Source organism: Phaethon lepturus, unplaced genomic scaffold (assembly GCF_000687285.1).
Source record: "Phaethon lepturus isolate BGI_N335 unplaced genomic scaffold, ASM68728v1 scaffold19421, whole genome shotgun sequence".
Taxonomy (NCBI): Eukaryota; Metazoa; Chordata; class Aves; order Phaethontiformes; family Phaethontidae; genus Phaethon; species Phaethon lepturus.
This window is the reverse complement of record NW_010515771.1, coordinates 1-17735: the sequence shown is the minus strand read 5'-3', so window position 1 is coordinate 17735 and position 17735 is coordinate 1. Positions and strand designations below refer to the sequence as shown.

The window sequence follows — 17735 nt, the reverse complement described above, 5'->3', positions numbered from 1 at the left end:
TTTTCTACGTCAAGTTTTCCACTGCCAGAATGTGTCATAGCTCACCCAGTCAGTTGTCCTGGGTTGCTCTGGGTTGTTTTTTTGTGTCTGTAATTGTACATCTTGCTGCCTGTGAGACGATTAATACAGCCCTGGAAGCCATACATCCCTCTTAATAGCATGTAGAGCCAGTACTTTCCCTCATTCTAGGGAAAGTTATCACACCTGTATTTTTTAGGCAGATGCTGAACTTAAAACTTCCATTGGGGCAAATGTAGTAGTAATAAAGATTCTGGACAGGAGATAGATATAGATAGATAGACAGACAGACAGATACATAAGGCATGGTAGTAATACGGAAGCAAGGGCTCTTGTGAGTGAAAGCTGTTTTCTGTGCATAGTTTTGGAGGCAACTGTCAAATGTACATGTATCGAGCAGACCATCTCCTATCTTTCAGGGGACATGTAACATGCTGCTTGGCTAGTTTTCACTTCCTTATCCAGGATATTTTCATACAAGGTAATAACCAAAGTCCAGGAATAGGAGGGTTGTTTGGGGCTTTTTGAAGTATTCTTTGTAACATTCCTGTGGCCTGACATGGTAACAGCTATTTTTCCTATGACTTCCTGCAGGCGGTGTCTGTGTGACAAGCAAACCACTTAACAATGAAAAAATTCACACTGTTTGATTTTGTAAATGATAATTCACTGCAAATCGGAGAGACTTCATGGATACAGGACCTTCCCAGTGATGACAATGAACTAGAAAGACTTCTGAAACCAAATGAGCATGTGCTAGTAAACTGGCCTGTGGGAGAAAGAAAGACAGAAAAGCACCTGGTGAAAGTTGTATACATGAGTGGTGAGCGCAGTTCCAGAGCATTTGTCTGAGATAAAATTTTAATCTAGTTGTAAAGTGCTACCTGATTTTCTGTGCTTTGGCCTTTTTTTCCCCCATCACTTCAGATGACCCCCAAGAGCTGGTGGAAATGATGCAAAAGATATTACGAGCAGATGAAATTACAAAAATACAAGTCCTTGGAAAAGGCAAGAGGAAGAGGATAGAAATGATATTCTCAGAGAGTGAAGACAGTGACCTGGATAAAGAACAGGTGAATTTCTGTCTTTATGTGCCTGATATTGGTAGACCCATAATGGAATGAAATAGACTGTAATTATTGATTCTTCAAAATATAATATACAAAACATGTATAGCAAAGGTAGGAATACAATCTTCACATGGTACCTCAGCACAATAGCCTGTCAGAGTAATTAGTTAGGCCAATGGATTTTGTCCTTTGCTTTTTTAAAGAGAGAAGTGTTATTCAAGACATAGACGCTCTGTAGCTCCATTATATTTTCTCCCATAAGACAGAAATCTGACCACTGCCTAAGGAAGGGAAGGGACCAGGTTTTCTGAGCTTTGCATTGTGCTGAGATCTGCAGTGACAAAATGTGGGGAAAGAAAACATAAATCTTAACAAAAAGTTATATTTTTCAAAAATATTAATGAAGAATGTCAAGTGCACAGTGAATAAAAGTTTCTGGTATACCACAAGATCCTGTAATGAAAGGCTCTGTAGGATGCAAAGGCACTATTTTGCTCTTGTTTACAGGGGGAGATGATGAAGCATATAAAAAGAAAGAAATCATTACAGGCATCTGCTCCTGCCAACATCCTGAGTCAACTTGAAACATCTTTAATTAACAAACAGGTAAACATCTGATCTTCAGCAATTTTAATATATTAAGGAAAAGCAAACTGAAATGTATTTGTTTAGGGGGGCGCAAGACTCTTGTTTTAGTAAAGTTAACAGTTCCAGAAGACTCTGCCTTAGAAAACTGTTGAACAGAGAACAGGGGGAGAAGTACCTAACAGTTATGAATGACCCTGATATTTCATTTTGAATTTTAATAGGAATGGCAATATCTTATGTTCAGTAACAGCTATTATTAAAATGCAGAGTCTGTTTATACATTCTGTGTACAAAGGCAGCATTCTGATTTAGCCAGATATTTTAATGTTACTTTTAATGCTTTAATTCTATGTTGTTGTTGCTCTAGATAGCAGTTTTTGTTTTTTGTTTTTTTTCCAGAAAGAAACATACTCAGGAAACAACTTTCTGTACAGTGAAAGTAGTAGCGATGATGAAGAGCCTTTATTTCAACTATCCAAGGTAGAACTGTGTGCCAAAATAAAAAGTCTCAAGAGGAAGCTGACAGACACCATGAGAGAAAACTGCCGCCTAAGGCAGTCCCTGGTGATGCTTCAAGGTAAAGTCAGGGGAATTATTTTGATGAAGAGGAAAGCCTGAAGGTCGTGAAAAGCTTGATTTATAAGAGGCCATTTGGATGGGAATTATGGATGCTCAAGCACCTGATACAATCAAGGCCTACCATTCGCATCAAAGTCTTTGATACATGGCAACATTTAATTCCAGCAGCACTTAGAAAAAACTGTCTTACACGGAGGCCATGCAATCATAGAGTTTGAAATGGAAAAATCTGTCTAAATCCTGTCCGTCATTCCCAAGAGAACCTTTCTGTATGCTGCGTATAACCATTGGCTAAGCTCAAACACTCCACTGACCAGTCCAACTAATCTTATTTATTAACAGTTATTCTTGATCTACTGAAGTTTTCTTTATTCAGGAATGATTTCATTTCAAATTACTTTAGTAATTCCTCATTGTTGATAATCTGAGTTCGTTCCAGGTACAACTAATTTAGTCCTTTCCCAGAGATGAACCATTTTGTTCTTTTATAAGTGAATCCTTCATCATTTAGGGATCATCTCTGAAGCCCCTCTTGCTTGTCGCTGTCCCTTACTCTGGGTCAGCCAAGACTGAATCCAAAATTTCGAAACATTAGCAAATGAATAAGGTTTAAAGAGGATTTGCTACTTCTTGCCAGCCACATCATGCCATCCCTAGACAGCCTAGTATCTCTCTTTTTAGTGTCATATGATTCTGCAAATGCTTACCAGTTTCATTAACCACCTGATTCTGTTGTATATGTTATTCATTTTGGTTTGAATCATTCACCCCCACTTTTCTGAATATTATTTTTAAACATTTTGTTTGTGTCCAACAAATTTTCTTACACATTTAAGTCCATTTGCCTTACATCTTAAGCTAATACATCCTGTATTAGTCTTGAACAGTATTTTCTAATAAGTTAGTGATTCTGTATCTTGCTGATTCTTCATCCCTTGCATCCTTTTCACTCTGCTGAATTGATTCTTCTTAACGGACTCAATAAAAGTTTATATTTGAAAATAAATATTACTTGGAGAAAGGGCCATTTGAAAGATATTCTTTATAGATTAAAAAGAGGAAAAAAAAAGTGTATGCAGTCTATGTAACTTCCTCAAAGCAAAAAAAAATCAGACATAACATTACTTAGCTCATATTCATTAGCTTTACAGACTTGTGGAGATTTTGAGATAATGAAAAGAAAAAAAGAAATAGGCAGCTTAGTGCCATGATGGGCATAAACTAATGATTCCTCTTAGCCTTGTAGAGAACTGATCTACCCTATTCTAAAAACAGGCCAGATCTTCATGGGTGGGGACAGCAGAATGGCAGGAAAAGCTTTGAGAGAATAGACAAAAACTAGTCAGCATTTTTGCTGACTACTTTGACTCTTTTACAGTACAACAGGAATCTAATTACAAAAAAAAATACATGCTTACATAATGAGAGTCTGAAAGCTTCAACTACTTTTACCCATCACTTTCTATTTGATTTCAGTGTTGCCACAGGCAGTCACCCATTTTGAGGAACTGGTAGGGATGGCTGAAGCACTGCTCAAAGGGGGAGTGACAACATCTACATCCAGTCTGCATTCACATGCTGTTTGGAAAGCATCTAACAATCCGTTAGCAGATTCATATGCAGCTATGCATAGTAATTCCAGCTCACCAATAACTCTGAATGTGGAAGATGAGGAGCAACAGACCGAAAAACAGGTCAGTTAAAAGGCAATTTCAGGGATAAAAATTAAAACTTTATACAGTACAGACTTTACTGTTAGAGTAAATTAAATATAAAAAATTAGCATCAGTAAAAGTCATTTTACCATCATTCGGTTGATGATGTGACTAATGAGCTCCTTTTGTGCAAAAGGCTCTTTCCATGAGAAACACTAGATTTAATTCAGCGTGCTGGTACATTCTCAAACTCGCTTTGATTCCGGTGGCTTTGCACATCTGTGACTAAGGGCAGAATGCGGATGCATGAAGAAAATACTGAGATCCAGGGATAACTTCCAGCCTGATGCTTTGGATGCCAAAGGGGAGTGGTAGTGTTTCAGAGATAATATAAGAAAAATACCAGCAGTCCGTTTAAACTGTTAATAAGTAAATGGAGAATGGTATGTTTCTGCTCTTGTTCCAGACACCGGCCAGCAGTTAAGTAGGAATACATATACATACATAGATACTGAGTAAAGTTGTTCCTCTATTCTCTGTAATAATAATAGACCATAAATGAGAAATCTCAGGCACAGAGGCTGTATGTGAAAAATATGAAGACCCAACCAAAAGAATAAGTGGAATAAATAAAAGAATAAATTGTAAACTGCATTCACAATTTACATAAACATTTTTATGTACTGAGTCATGCCAGTCTGTAGAAATCATTCTGTGTTGTCACGGGGTCCTAAACCCCAAGAAATCTATGAAAAATTATCAAGGTATGGTGTTTTGACTGAATATTGCAATACACAAAATTCAACCTAACATCTCCAAAGAAATAAAAAGACCTAATTTGCTAAGCTACCTAGCCTTACTTAATAGAGGTAGCTCAAGATTGCTCATTAGGAGAGTTCAAATACTCTAGGCTGTACAACTGCTGTGTGTAGAAGTCACTCTCAAAGCCCAGAACCAGATGTCACAGTTCTTAGGGCATGTCTGCTCAGAGGCAGTAATATTAGCTTGGGCATAGTGCCACGCTCCCAAGGCTGTACAGAATCCATGCCAGAACTGGACCACAGCCAGGCTGCATGGAGTGCAAGCAGAAGGATTTAAATATGTCTGAACATGTCCTCTCTCCACTAGTGAGTAATAAGGATCGCTTGGTGAAGTGTTTGCTAGGATGAATGGGATCCTTAGTCTTCCCCACACTTGCTTCTGAAAAAAGTCAACCTGCACGTACAGTGGCAAACATTGAATGGTGCGCAAGTGTAGCGTTGATCTCAAGCACATGGTTTGCAGAGATTACTTTTGACATTGTGGTTTAAAAAAAGAAAACTAAAAGGATGTTTCAGAGGTAATACTATATATTTCTACAGAACTGCAATAGTTATGCATATGACCAATTTTGTTTTCCAGTTCAAGATTGAAAAGTGGCAGATTGCACTTTGTAACAAGAGCAAACCTCAAAAGTTTATAAATGACTTGATGCAAGCACTTTATACACATGAATACATGGCTACACACAGCCTGACGGGTGCAAAGTCCTCCTCTTCAAAGGATAAAGCAGCAAAACCAGCTATGAATCAGAATGAAGTTCAGGAAATCATAGGTGATGACTTGTTAACATTACTCAATGTGGCACTGACTTGGCAGAGGGCTATCTCTGAGGGAGGGGCTGTAATGCGTAACAGCTGGTCTACTCAGGTGATGTGCTTTTTCATATTTCCTTCTTTGGCTTCATACTCTTTTAAACCATCTGTTACAAGTACTCTCAGTGAAATGCTAAGTAGTGGTATTTCTATTGTGTGAATTTTGTGGGTTTTATTTAAGTGGCTACTCAGGCACAGTGATATTATAAATTTTTTTAGCCTTTGAAAGGTTAATCTGCAACAGTCAAACTTGGAGCATGATGATAACAGATAAGGGAAGGCAAAGAGAGGACAGGCTTCGATCAAATTTAAAATTATGTGTGCTATATTCTGAAGTTAGTGAATGTTATGAATTCTGACATTTTAAATAGTGCTGGAGGCAAAATGAGACAATAAGTATAGAAGACAGGAATAGTGATCAGAGAAGTAAAAAAAATTTGTTTTATGCTGAGGTTTAAGGCAGGAAATGTTTGGTGCATAGGAAGCAGAATCATTTCATATGGAAGTAGCAGCTTTAAAGAAAACAGTATTTGGTGAGCACATGAAGCCTGGTTTTTATATGATTCACACCTATAGCTTAATACTTGAACAACATAGCCTAAATTCCTGTACTGGAATCCCTCCCCCATTGCCATTCCTTTGGACTTCCCCAGTTGTCTTGGTTCCCTTCCCAGCTTAGCTCCAGTTCCTGTACCTTGGTCCAGTTTTGTTGAAAGTGGGCAGCAGTTTCAAAAGTTATCAGTTGCAGAGACCTCTTTTCTTTAAGAACCCAGATAGAGAAAAAGGCCCAAAGTCAAGAGAGAGAAAAGGAAAGAGAATGTAAGATGGTGAAAATCTATTTAGAGGTGGCAAAGTGAGACAATTTCAGAATGATGTCTGACAAAAATTGAAAAGATTTAATGGGATGAGAAGAACGATGATCGTGATGGTCTTTTCCAACCTAAATCATTCTATGATTCTAAGGGATCCTAGCAACTTTTCTAAAGGTGGATTCTGGGGAAGGGTCTAGGCAAAACTGAAAAGAGAAGCAGAGAAGATAATCAGGACACTGAATACAGCATGCTGCGGAGAACTCAGTGACAAAGGGAAGGCTATAGAGGAGTCAAATAAGTCTGTTAAGGGAAGTGAGAACACTCCTGAATTCAAATAGAAAAGGGTCAACATTATACAAGAGAAAAAGAAAAATAAGAAGGAAGCCTCGGAGACCTAGGACTGTAGAAAATGAGGTAGTAGATCAGATTATTTAAAGAAGATGGAAACTGTGAGACTTCATAATGAGATGAAAGGGAGTGGAAATCAAGGGAATGGAAGATGATGGAGAAGAGAGGAGAAGGAATCGTGTTCCTAATGTTGAGTCCTGTTAGTATTGCATTCGAAAAAGTTAGCCAGGCGAAACAGAAGTGAAATTTTTAGGTCAAGAGACATCACCTGCAAATGAAAATTAAGGAACAGAAATTGCAATATGCAGAGGCATGAGGTCTGACATGGATAGGAATAGGACTCTGATCAACAACAGAACGAAGGAAGAGAGGATGAGCAAACACAGATGACTCACTGCAGAAAGCCCTTGTGGCCCTGGAGTTCCCTCAGAGTTTGCCAAGAGCAGGCACGGCAATATGGAAGGCACAGAGAAAAGCAAGAGCTGGCATGTGCAAAATCAATGAAGTAGTAAGTGAATACAGTGAAGTAACTAGAGCTGAAGCTGAAGTAGCTGGAAATATCAAAGATGCAGTAACTGCATTTTAACACCTGTAGTCTCCCTCATTTGGAGGCCTCATACTTATCATCTCTTTATTTTGCAGGAATCACAAAACAATTGTTTCCAAACACAGATGATGCTTTAATTAGGCGAATGATGGGACAAAAACTGAACAATTGCACCAAGAAGCCAATTTTAAGCAAAGATCTTAACTCAGGTGCTTTTCAGAAGCATAGCTTTTGGTAAGTCTAAAAAAAAAAAAAATGGAGCCTGCAATGTGTAATTCTATGTATTATCCTGTGGTAACAAAATCTAGAAGCAATCTTAAAATTACGGTGAAGATATTGTGTTCATATATGCATTGCCAAGTAGGTAAATATTTTCATAACTTTATTACAAAAAGTACATAATATAGAAGCAGTCCAGCTTAACATTGCAGGGAAAAAAGAAAAAAAAGTTGTTCCTTCTAGACAAAGCAGCACACAGCTACTAAATTACACAAAGAGAAGACAGAAGTAAACACATGGAGTTACTTTGATCAATATGTCTATTTTAGATTTGGCATTATTTACTTATTCTCTGTAGGCTCTCCAGAGACCAGTCATTCGATTTCATATCACCTGTTGTGCCTCAATTAATCCACAAGTAAATATAGTAAAGTACCTACTGATAAAAGGACTGTAGGAGAGCTAAATTAGCATTCTTTTACTGCCAGAAGAGTCTAAATTATTGGGGCAGAGGTTTTATTAAATAACATCTTGCTTATTATGGGCATTCTTGCTCTGCAAACAAGACTAATCTAAAATTGGTGAACTCATCCATATAGTCGGTGAAGTCATCTATTTGCATGGTACATAGTACATATATACCAAATGTACATATCACAGAGTAGTTGAGGTTGGGAGGGACCTCTGGAGATTGACTAGTCCAAACCCTGCTGCTCAAAGCAGGGTCAACCTAGACCAGGTTGCTCAGAGCGATGTACAGTTGGGTTGAATTTCTCCAAAGACGGAGACTCCACAACCTCTCAGGGCAACCTGTGCCAGTGCTCAGCCACCCTCACACTGAAAAAGTGTTTCTGATGATCAGAGGGCACCTTCTGTGTTTCAGTTAGTGCCCATTGCCTCTGGTTCCTGTCACTGGGCACCACTGAAAAGAGGCTCCATCTTCTTTACACCCTCCCATCAGATATTAATACACATAGGTAAGATTCCCTTGGGTGTTCTTGAGGCTAAACAGTCCCAACTCTCTCAAGCCTCTCCTCAGGAACAGGGTAAGAGATTAAAATCAGTGAGACAGGGAGAACAGATTTGTCCTTACTTATGCCTTCCATACCAAAGTAATATTTTACTTCCTAGTTTAGTTATCTCATGCATGTTTTAAAATCCATATTTGCAACTGTAAGACACTTCATAACAAAAAACAAGACAAAACAAACCACCCCAAAATATTTGACTATATTACGACACAATTCTTTGAAAAGTAGCAGTGCTTTCCTACTAAAATTCTTCTCTAAGCCACCTGGAAGTACTCCATGGACCACCAGTGGTCTATGAATTACTACTTGAGAAATACTCAGATAATATCTGTTGGAAGAATCAACATACAGAGGTTTTCCCATCTGGAAACAATAAACAAATGCACCAGCCAGACTAAAATACAGTTTACTATGTTAATGCTTTTCTCCTAGAGATGTGAAGGCTTCGTAAAACAAAGGTCCTCTATATTTGTAACATACAGTGTACATTGATTCACTGTAGTATTTTTCCTTGTCCTTGACACAGGTGGTAAAAATAACAGCACAGAAACACAGACTCTGTCTTCTTGGAAAGTATTAAATCTTATATATTTTATGTTTTAAATCTTTATCTTCATCAGATAAAGCCACAAATTTTGCTAATTCCTGAGTCTTCTCATGTACAGACACAGTATTCCTGAAGCCTTGACAGGAGAACCTTGAGCTAGCGCTGTTAACAATTCTGGGTTGTTTTTTTCCTCACTGTAGAAGCATTTACACACCATGTAAGTGATGAAGATAACAGTGGTGATTCCTTTAACTCAGATGACACAAGTTAGCCTGAGGGATGGGATGCCATCCAGAGGGACCTGGATAAGCTCAAGAAGTGGGCCCATGTGAACCTCATGAGGTTCAAAGAGGCCAAGTGCAGGGTCTTGCACCTGGGTCAATACAGGCTGGGGATGAAGGGATTGAGAGCAGCCCTGCTGAGGAGGACATGGGGGTACTGGTGGACAAAAAGCTGGACATGTGCTGGTGATGTGTGCTCGCCGCCCACAAGGCCAACCATATCACGGGCTGCATCCAAAGCAGCGCGGACAGCAGGTTAAGGGAGGTGATTCTGCCTCTCTACTCTGCTCTGGTGACACCCCACCTGGAGTCCTGCGTCCACCTCTGGAGCTCTCAGCACAGCAAAGACATGGACCTGTTGGAGTGGGTCCAGAGGAGACCACAGAAATTATTAGAGGGATGGAACACCTCTCCCCTGAAGAAAGGCTGAGAGAGTTGAGGTTGTTCAGCCTGGAGAAGAGAAGGCTCTGGGGAGATCTTATTGCAGCCTTCCAGTACTTCAAGGGGGCTTAGAAGAAAGATGAGGACAGACTTTTTAGCAGGTCCTGTTGTGATAGAACAATGTGTAATAGTTTTAAACTAAAAGGGGGCAGATTTAGACTAGATATGAGGAAGAAATTTTTTCCCAATGCGGGTGATGAAACACTGGCCCAGGTTTCCCAGAGCAGTGGTAGATGCCCCATCCCTGGAAACATTCACTGTCAGGTTGGACAGGGCTCTGAGCAACCTGATCTAGTTGAAGATGTCCCGGCTCACTGGAGGGAGGTTGGGCTAGATGACCTTTAAAGGCCCTTCCAACCCAAACTATTCTATGATTCTATGAAGTTTTCTCTGTAAGAAAATTAGGAGAATTTAAAAGTGCTCATAATCTCACTGTTACTACTTCAGTTTGACTTCCAGTGATGAAATACTGAAAGGGGTCAAGAAAAAATGCTGTTGTGCAGTACCTTTAGTAACGACTAACACACAAGTTCCTAACTTTTAAAACTGGTGATACTGCAATTTTGTTCTCCTCCATTGCTACTCCTCCTTCCTTGCCCACCTCCTCCACCTTTCCCAGAATACAATTCTGATTCAAGAGAAGGAATTTGGAGTCAAATCCAATGAGACAGACAAGTCACCATCTCAGACCTATTAGGCTGAGGTGAAACAAGAAGAAGGGGAATGTGTCAAGGAAGAAAACTAGTTAACTAACTGATAAACAAACTCTGCTGTTTGGAAACTAAGAACAGTAGTAATTGCACATTTCATGCCAGTGTCTCAAGCTTAGTTATAAATTGTCTCAACAGTGGTTCAACAGCTGCTCCTCAGGGCATCATCTCTTCAGCTGTTCCTCCCAGCACACAAGACCAGCAGGATGATGATTCACCAGCTGCTAATCCACGAATTCAGCAAAGTGACAGCTGTCTGACGACTCCACCTCCCACCACACGAGGTCAGCAGGAGTGTTGCAAACCCACGTCTTCTAAGGTGGAGTCTGATCTCACCAGAAGCTCACTAGCGCCCTCTCCCAACCATGGGTGGAGACAGGATCTCAGGAATTCAGACAAGGAGTAATAGAAGGTATTTCATACCAGTTCAAATTCTCTATGGAGATTAAGGAGTAGTATAAAAGAAAAAAGAAATAATATCTAAATGGGCCTAGCAACAGTGGACAGAAATACTGTAAGCAGAACAGAAACCTGAGAATCATTTTCCCAAACAAATGAAAATCCCACAGCCTAGAAAAAAAATGAAGGCATATGAATATCTTTTGCTTTAAGATATTATTAAATATATGCATGTTATGCAGTAATTCAAAAACTATAAACTTGTTCTGAAGAATATAAGTAGAGTTCCCCTTAGTTAGAAAAAAAATTATTTAAAGTAATACCAAAATAATGTGTAGGAGGAACCTTAATCCCCATGCTTTCAACTAGACAGCTGATGGAAAAGCTGATGCTTTACTGATCATAGAAAGCTATTGCATAATAATACAAAAAAGATGGTATGAAAATTGAAAAATTTCCCATTGAAATTAAGACTATAGCCAGCACAGGGTTAGAAAGCACAGGGCCACATGAGCAGAGAAGAAATAAAATAGATATTTAAGGATGCTGTTAACTTGGAAAGAAGAAAACATTCTTAGCACAGTGAAACTCCAGCTCTCAAGATGTCTGCAGGAAAGCAGCAGCTCATTTTTAACCTCTGACAATTGAGAAGGCAATGAAAGAAGCCATGTTCTCTCTGAGCTCAGGGAAGAGTCCTGCAGGATAGCCTGTTTGGTTGTGGACGCCGTGGCTTCTCTCACAGGCCTTCTGCTGCTGGTACTCTGCTGTTTTGGCAGCTCTCACTTTCAGGTCCATAGGATAAGGATGCCTGATCCCTCCAGTTGGGAAATGGAGGACAGTCTCTTGGAAGCGACTAGTAAAGGACGGAGTTCCCAGACTCATCTCCCTCTGTTTTGATTTTGGTATGCTACCTCTTGCTTAGAGAATGGGTAGACAGGTAGAGCATTCCTCATGGGACTGGGACCAGAACAATCCCAGTAACTGGGCAGTTGCTCTTGAGATCTGACACCCATGTCCCAGGGAGCAGCTGGCAGTCACACACCCTGTAATTGCCTGAGGAGGAGGAGGGAAGGTACATTTTTTTCCTTGCTGACTAGTTCCAGGTTTACAGTGTGCCAGTAGCACGGGAAGGAGAGAACACTTGGATTATAGCTTTTGTGCTTGAGTATACTCCTCCCAGAACAGAGAGTACTAATAGTTAAATCTACTTCATATATGGCAAACAAGCAACTAAGGAATCAAGATTAAAAAAACAAAAACAACATAAAGTTGAAGAAATGTAGCTTGATTTGAGGAGGGTTTCTATAACTCAGGAGATCTGAGTTACAGAAATAAATTAGAAATAGTATTGCGATGAATGCCAGGAAAAAATCTGAAGATAAGGTTAGCAGCCAAATACCTCTAAAAGGGAAGTGCTGCAAACCTAACTGTACTAGAACAATGCACTAATAAAATTCCCCGTGGAGAAGACTTTTGTGTGGGCTGGGGTATGAATTAAGTGATCCGCTAGCCTTTTTCATCTCTCATGTCTATTAATTCCTTGTAGACAGTATCAGGATGAAAGCAGGTATGAAATATGATGTAAGTTCTATCTCATGTTATTAACTGCCGTCTATAAAATGTAACAGAAGGATGTTTGCTATTATGTACATTTTGTATATGTAATTGTATGTACAGCATATAAGAATGTATATAGTTAATCATATTTTTGAAGCACCTTTCTATCAAATAAAATGAAACATTACTACTACTTAGTTCTATTTTATTGTCCTTACTGTCTTCTGGGCCTTTTCTTACATCAGGCTCTGTTGTACTCTCTAACATGTGAGGTTGTTTTTTTTTCTTCTCTCGCTCACTCTTGTTTTTTCTTTAATAACTGTTCTGAAGCCAGCTTCTGTAAAACTCATAATTTTTAGCTGGGATGGGGGTTGGCCTACCTTACAAGGGCTCTCTAACCTTAAAGCTGTCACAGCTGATGTTGCACAGCTGCAGCTGCTCTGCTGTTCGGGAAGTGTAGAAGCACCTGGGCAGGTACAGGGAGCCAAATGCGAGGGGCTGCTTTCCCTGCCACTGGTGCAGCACTGCAGGTCACCCTGTGCTACCTGCTTTTCTATTCTGCTGACTAGGTAGGTTGTCAAAGGAAAATCAGTGGGGCTGGCAGCTCATCACAAAGAGTAAAGGAGGATTTTTGTGGTAGGGTGAAGGGCCTACTCCCAGGTGTAGGCTAGGGAGAGAGATGGGTGTTCTGGACAAAAAGAACAACATAGAGAAGAAGACATTTTAGTGTTTTACCCAAGCATAAAGAGGGAGCAAGCTGTAAAGAGCCAGTTTTTCCTCTATCCTGAAGTATAGGACTGATGTTACCTCACTGGGTAGAAGTAGATAAATAGCTTTTACACAACTACACAGTTAACAGAAAAGTCATCCTCTTCGCAATATGACCAAAAAGGAAGAAAAAAATTACTGGTTTTCCAAAATGACCCCGGCAAACTCTGAGAACACAAGATTGAAGATTAGATAATCACAGATTATAAACTCTAGAAGTTACAGAAAGGGAAAGGAGAGCAGAACAGTCCAATCCCAAAATTTGCACTAAAAGCAAAATTAATTGGTGTATAAATGTGTGGTGTCATGAAGTGTAAAATTCTTCTGATATGAGTGACAGAGGACCCATTATTTGTGTTACTCAGAACTGGAGAAGGCTGAAGGCTACTGCAGAAAAACCAAACAGCTGTATGACTGTACAATATTTAGTAACTGGAGATTTAGTACTGAAAAGGTAAGCAATACTAAAGCTAATAATTTGACCTATTTGTTTCTATCACTGCATTTTAGATTGAATTTGAAGATTATAATGGAAAAGAACTTGGTCATTGTTTATTCTGCTCAGTAAGAACAATTGCTTTCTAAGGAGGGATGAGTATTGAGATATGTGAAGAATGGGATAAAAAAACTTACTGAAAAAGTATACTATTGAGTAAATCGGGGGGTTTAATGCATGTCAAGTTCATGTCCCCTCTTATTATGGTATATAGATAGGAGTCAAAAAAACCCAAGCCATCAGACGTCTAAATTTTCTAGATCAAGAGTAAGCAGCAGTATGCAATGTTGACATAAGAGGGAAACCAATGGTTAAAAAGACAATGTTTCACTCACTTCAGGGACCAAAGAGAGAAACAAGGATGTTGAAAAACGATTAAATTCCATAGAAGAAAATAATTAAGGACACATAATGAATATGTGGAATTAGTTGCTAGAGACCATTACTGAGTTTATAAAGACAGTCTGCTCAGAAACAGCTTCCACACCCTGTGTGATACCCAGACTTTGTTTGGAGGTTTGGACTTGGAGATCTTCACTCATGAAGAACAGACCATGAGTACTACCTGCTTTCCTAGGTTTGTCTGCTCGTACCTTCAGCAATCTAGTGCCTGTGTTTTAAAAAAATTGACTGCTCTTATCAAGTTAGAAAGTCAATATGCCTTGCAGGTGGCCCACCAGCCAGTAAGTCCAGCAGGCTACATCTTTTCTCTATCAAACAAACTCTGAATAAGAACGTTCCTAATCTGACCCAAACTGGGAAGCCTGTGCTTTCCCAGGAATTAACTGAAATACATTTTAGAATTCAGAGTTTTGCTAGCAGATTGGAAATGCTGACATGGTGCCATGGCAATTTTCTTACTATTTTTTTTTCCTTAACTGTATTGTTTAAATATGAGGAGGATGTTTGGATGGGTCATTGCAAAAGTAAACATTTACACGAATTACTGCTGAAAAATTCATATTCAAATGAGTGTCATTTTCATAAGGTATCAGAGTTTGGAAAAATAATGCCACCTTGCTGTTCTCTTAACTCATTACTATTGCACCTTATATTATCTATTCTCAAGAATCAAAAGTAATTAAGTGCAAATGCAAGCTACAAAAAGAACGGCCGCTATCAACATTCTGTTAGCAAATTTAAGTTACAAATGCAAAATACTAAAGTTTAGGCAGCAACAACGCCTTTCATTTTCCAAGTGGTAGTCAAGTTTCCATTGTTTTAATAATGAAATAAAACTGCTCAAATCAGTGTTGTTTATACAGTCCAACAATAGTGGTTAAGTTGTACAAATTTGTTAACAAGTATACAACTAGTATCTCAGTATGTCTATCTTCTGTCATAAAGCTGTTTTTTCATTCATATATGGAAGGAGGCTTAAAACTAATGTTAGCAACTGTGTTTACAAGAAAAATAAGTGCACTAAATTAATGCTGACATTAAATACCACATATGTTATTGCTGATAGTTGTTTATTCACAAAGCTCCCATAACATCAAAATTTAACATGCAACTCTGAATTCTCTTTCTCTTGATTATACAGGATTTGATAAGCACAAACCAGTGAAGTGCTTTGTTTGTGTGCAAGCAGCTCTTTTAAAATGACACACAACTCAAGATGACATTTACACTGTTCAGCTTACTCAAAGCCAATGCATTGAGTAAAGATGATTCATACCAACTTTTACTTCGGGTGGCTCGAAGTAACTATGTGATGAAGCAGGAGAGCAGTAGCAGATAAATCGCAAGAATCATGGGCATGGGGGCTCAAATGATGTGTCCTCGATCCACTGAGGGGAAATGAGGAGAAGGGCACTAACAGGAGAGTCAATAACTGGTTCCAGAACTGGTGTTGGTGACAAGGATTTGAGTTGTATGACCAGGGGACCCTGCTTGCAGATCACTGTCTGCTTGAGATAAGATTCACCTGACTAAGCAGGTCAAAGCTATTTTTGCCAGTAGGATGGCTGACTGCATAAGGAAGGCTTTAAACTAAAAATGGAGGGGGAGAGAGTAACCAGCAGCCCTGTGAGGAAGTGATGGACGTGGTCAAAGAATAAAGGGCATGGAGTGATGTGACAGGAACAGAACACAAAATCAACAGGATGGGGCTTAAGCGGGGTCAGCTCCAGCACTTACATGTAAGCAAGGAAATGCCTACAAGGCACCATGATGGAGAAATCCCCCAGTCCCTTTTAAGGCAGTCAACATGATGAGGTGCCTCTCTAAAGTGCCTGTACACTAATGCATGCAGTATGGGGAACATGGTGAGTCAGTCTGTGTATAGTGTTGGGGCTACGATCTTCTTGGGATCACAGAGATGTGGTGGGATGGCAGCCATGACTAGAACATAACAATGAAAGAACATAACAATGAAAGGAGATCAACTCTTTAGGAAGGACAGGCTAGGAAAACAAAGAGGGGAAGTTGCCCTTTATGTGAAAGAGCAGTTGGAGTGCACGGAGCTCTACCCAGAGGTGGGTGAGAAACCAAATGAGAGTTTATGGTGGAGCATTAAAGAGAAGATAGGTAAAGGTGACAATATAGTGAGTGTCTGCTATAGGCCACCTGACCAGGAAGAAAAAGCAGACGAGGTAGACAGATAGGGGCAGCGTCACATTTGCAAGCCCTGGTCCTCATGGCGGACTTCAACAATCCACGTACTTGCTGGAGGGACAACACAGCAGCGCATAAGGAATCTGCGAGGTTCCTGGTATGCACTGATGGCTTCCTCCTTCAAGTCATAAAGGAGCCAACAAGGACCAATGAAGAGCAGTGCTTTGCTGGACCTCATACCAACAAGGGGCTTCTTGGGAATGTGAAGCTCAAAGGCAGCCTTGGCTGCCATGATCATGAGATGGTGGAGCTCAGGATCCTGAGGGGAGGGAGGACTGTAAAAAGCCGGATCACAACCTGGGACTTCAGGACAGTGATCTTTAGCCTCTTCAAAGATCGGCTTGGAAGAGTCCCATGACATAAGACCCTGGATGGAAGAGAGGCTCAAGAAAGCTGGTTATTATTCAGGGCTCACCTTCTCCAAACTCAAGAGCAGTTCATCCCAGCAAATAGGAAGTCAGGCAAAAATGCCAGGAGGCCTGTGTAGATGAACAAGCAGCTCCTGGTTAAACTCAAACTCAAAAAGGAAGCATACAAAGGGTGGAAGCAAGGATGGTAACCTGGAAGGAATACAGAAACATTGTTCAAGAATATAGGGATGAAGTTAGGAAAGCTAAAGCGCAACTGGAACTGGATCTAGCCAGGGATGTCAAAGACAAGAATGGCTTCTGTAAGCACACAGGTGACAAAAGGAAGACTAGGGAAAATATGGGCCCATTGCTAAAGAGACAGGTGACCTGGTGACACAGGATGTGGAAAAGGCTGTTACTGAATGCCACCTTTGCCTCAGTCGTCACTAGCAAGATTGGCCTTCAGGAATCCCATGTCCCAGAGACCAGGGAGAAAGGCTGGAGCGAGGAAGATGTACCCTTGATGGAAGAGGATCAGGTCAGGGGATACTTAAGCAAACTGGACATACATAAGTCCATGGGCCCCACTGGGATGCACTCACGAGTGCTGAGGGAGCAGGAAGATGTCTTTGCGAGGCCACTCTCGATAATCTTTGATAACAGCAACTAGGAGAGGTGCCCGAGAACTGGAGGAAAGCAAATGTTACCTCTGTCTTCAAGAAGGGCAAGGAGGACACATGGAACTGCAGGCTGGTTACCTCATCCTGATCCCTGGGAAGGTGATGGGTCAGCTACTCCTGGAAACCATTTCCAGGCACTTCAGTGACAAGAAAATCATCGGCAGTCGTCATTATGGCATTACCAAGGTGAAGTCACGCATGACCAACTTGACAAACTTCTATGATAAAGCGACTGGCCTGGTAGATGAGGGGAGAGCAATGGGCACAGCCAGTCCGGACTTCATCAAGGCCTTTGGCACCGTCTCCCATAAGGTCCTCACAGAGAAGCTGTTGATGTCCGGGCTGGATAAGCAGACGGGCCTGAAAACGCAGAGCGCCGCGGGGGCAGC

General features: G+C 40.3%; 1 protein-coding gene across 1 annotated transcript; it reads left to right on the top strand.

Moving 5' to 3' along the window:
• Positions 1-971: 971 nt before the first annotated feature.
• BEND6 (BEN domain containing 6) lies at positions 972-10886 on the top strand. The gene is made up of 6 exons (XM_010295878.1): positions 972-1091; positions 2076-2253; positions 3732-3949; positions 5312-5504; positions 7347-7485; positions 10619-10886. The coding sequence occupies exons 1-6, from the start codon at positions 972-974 to the stop codon at positions 10884-10886; spliced, it is 1116 nt and encodes a 371-aa protein (XP_010294180.1).
• The last annotated feature ends 6849 nt before the right edge of the window (positions 10887-17735 follow it).

Bases quoted from the DNA above. Each gene is read 5' to 3' on its own strand.
- BEND6 (XM_010295878.1), top strand. From the start codon at position 972: ATGCAAAAGATATTACGAGCAGATGAAATTACAAAAATACAAGTCCTT. The intron at 1,092-2,075 runs GTGAATTTCTGT...TTTTTTTTCCAG, and splicing joins GTGACCTGGATAAAGAACAG to AAAGAAACATACTCAGGAAA. The intron at 5,505-7,346 runs GTGATGACTTGT...TTTATTTTGCAG, and splicing joins TGAAGTTCAGGAAATCATAG to GAATCACAAAACAATTGTTT.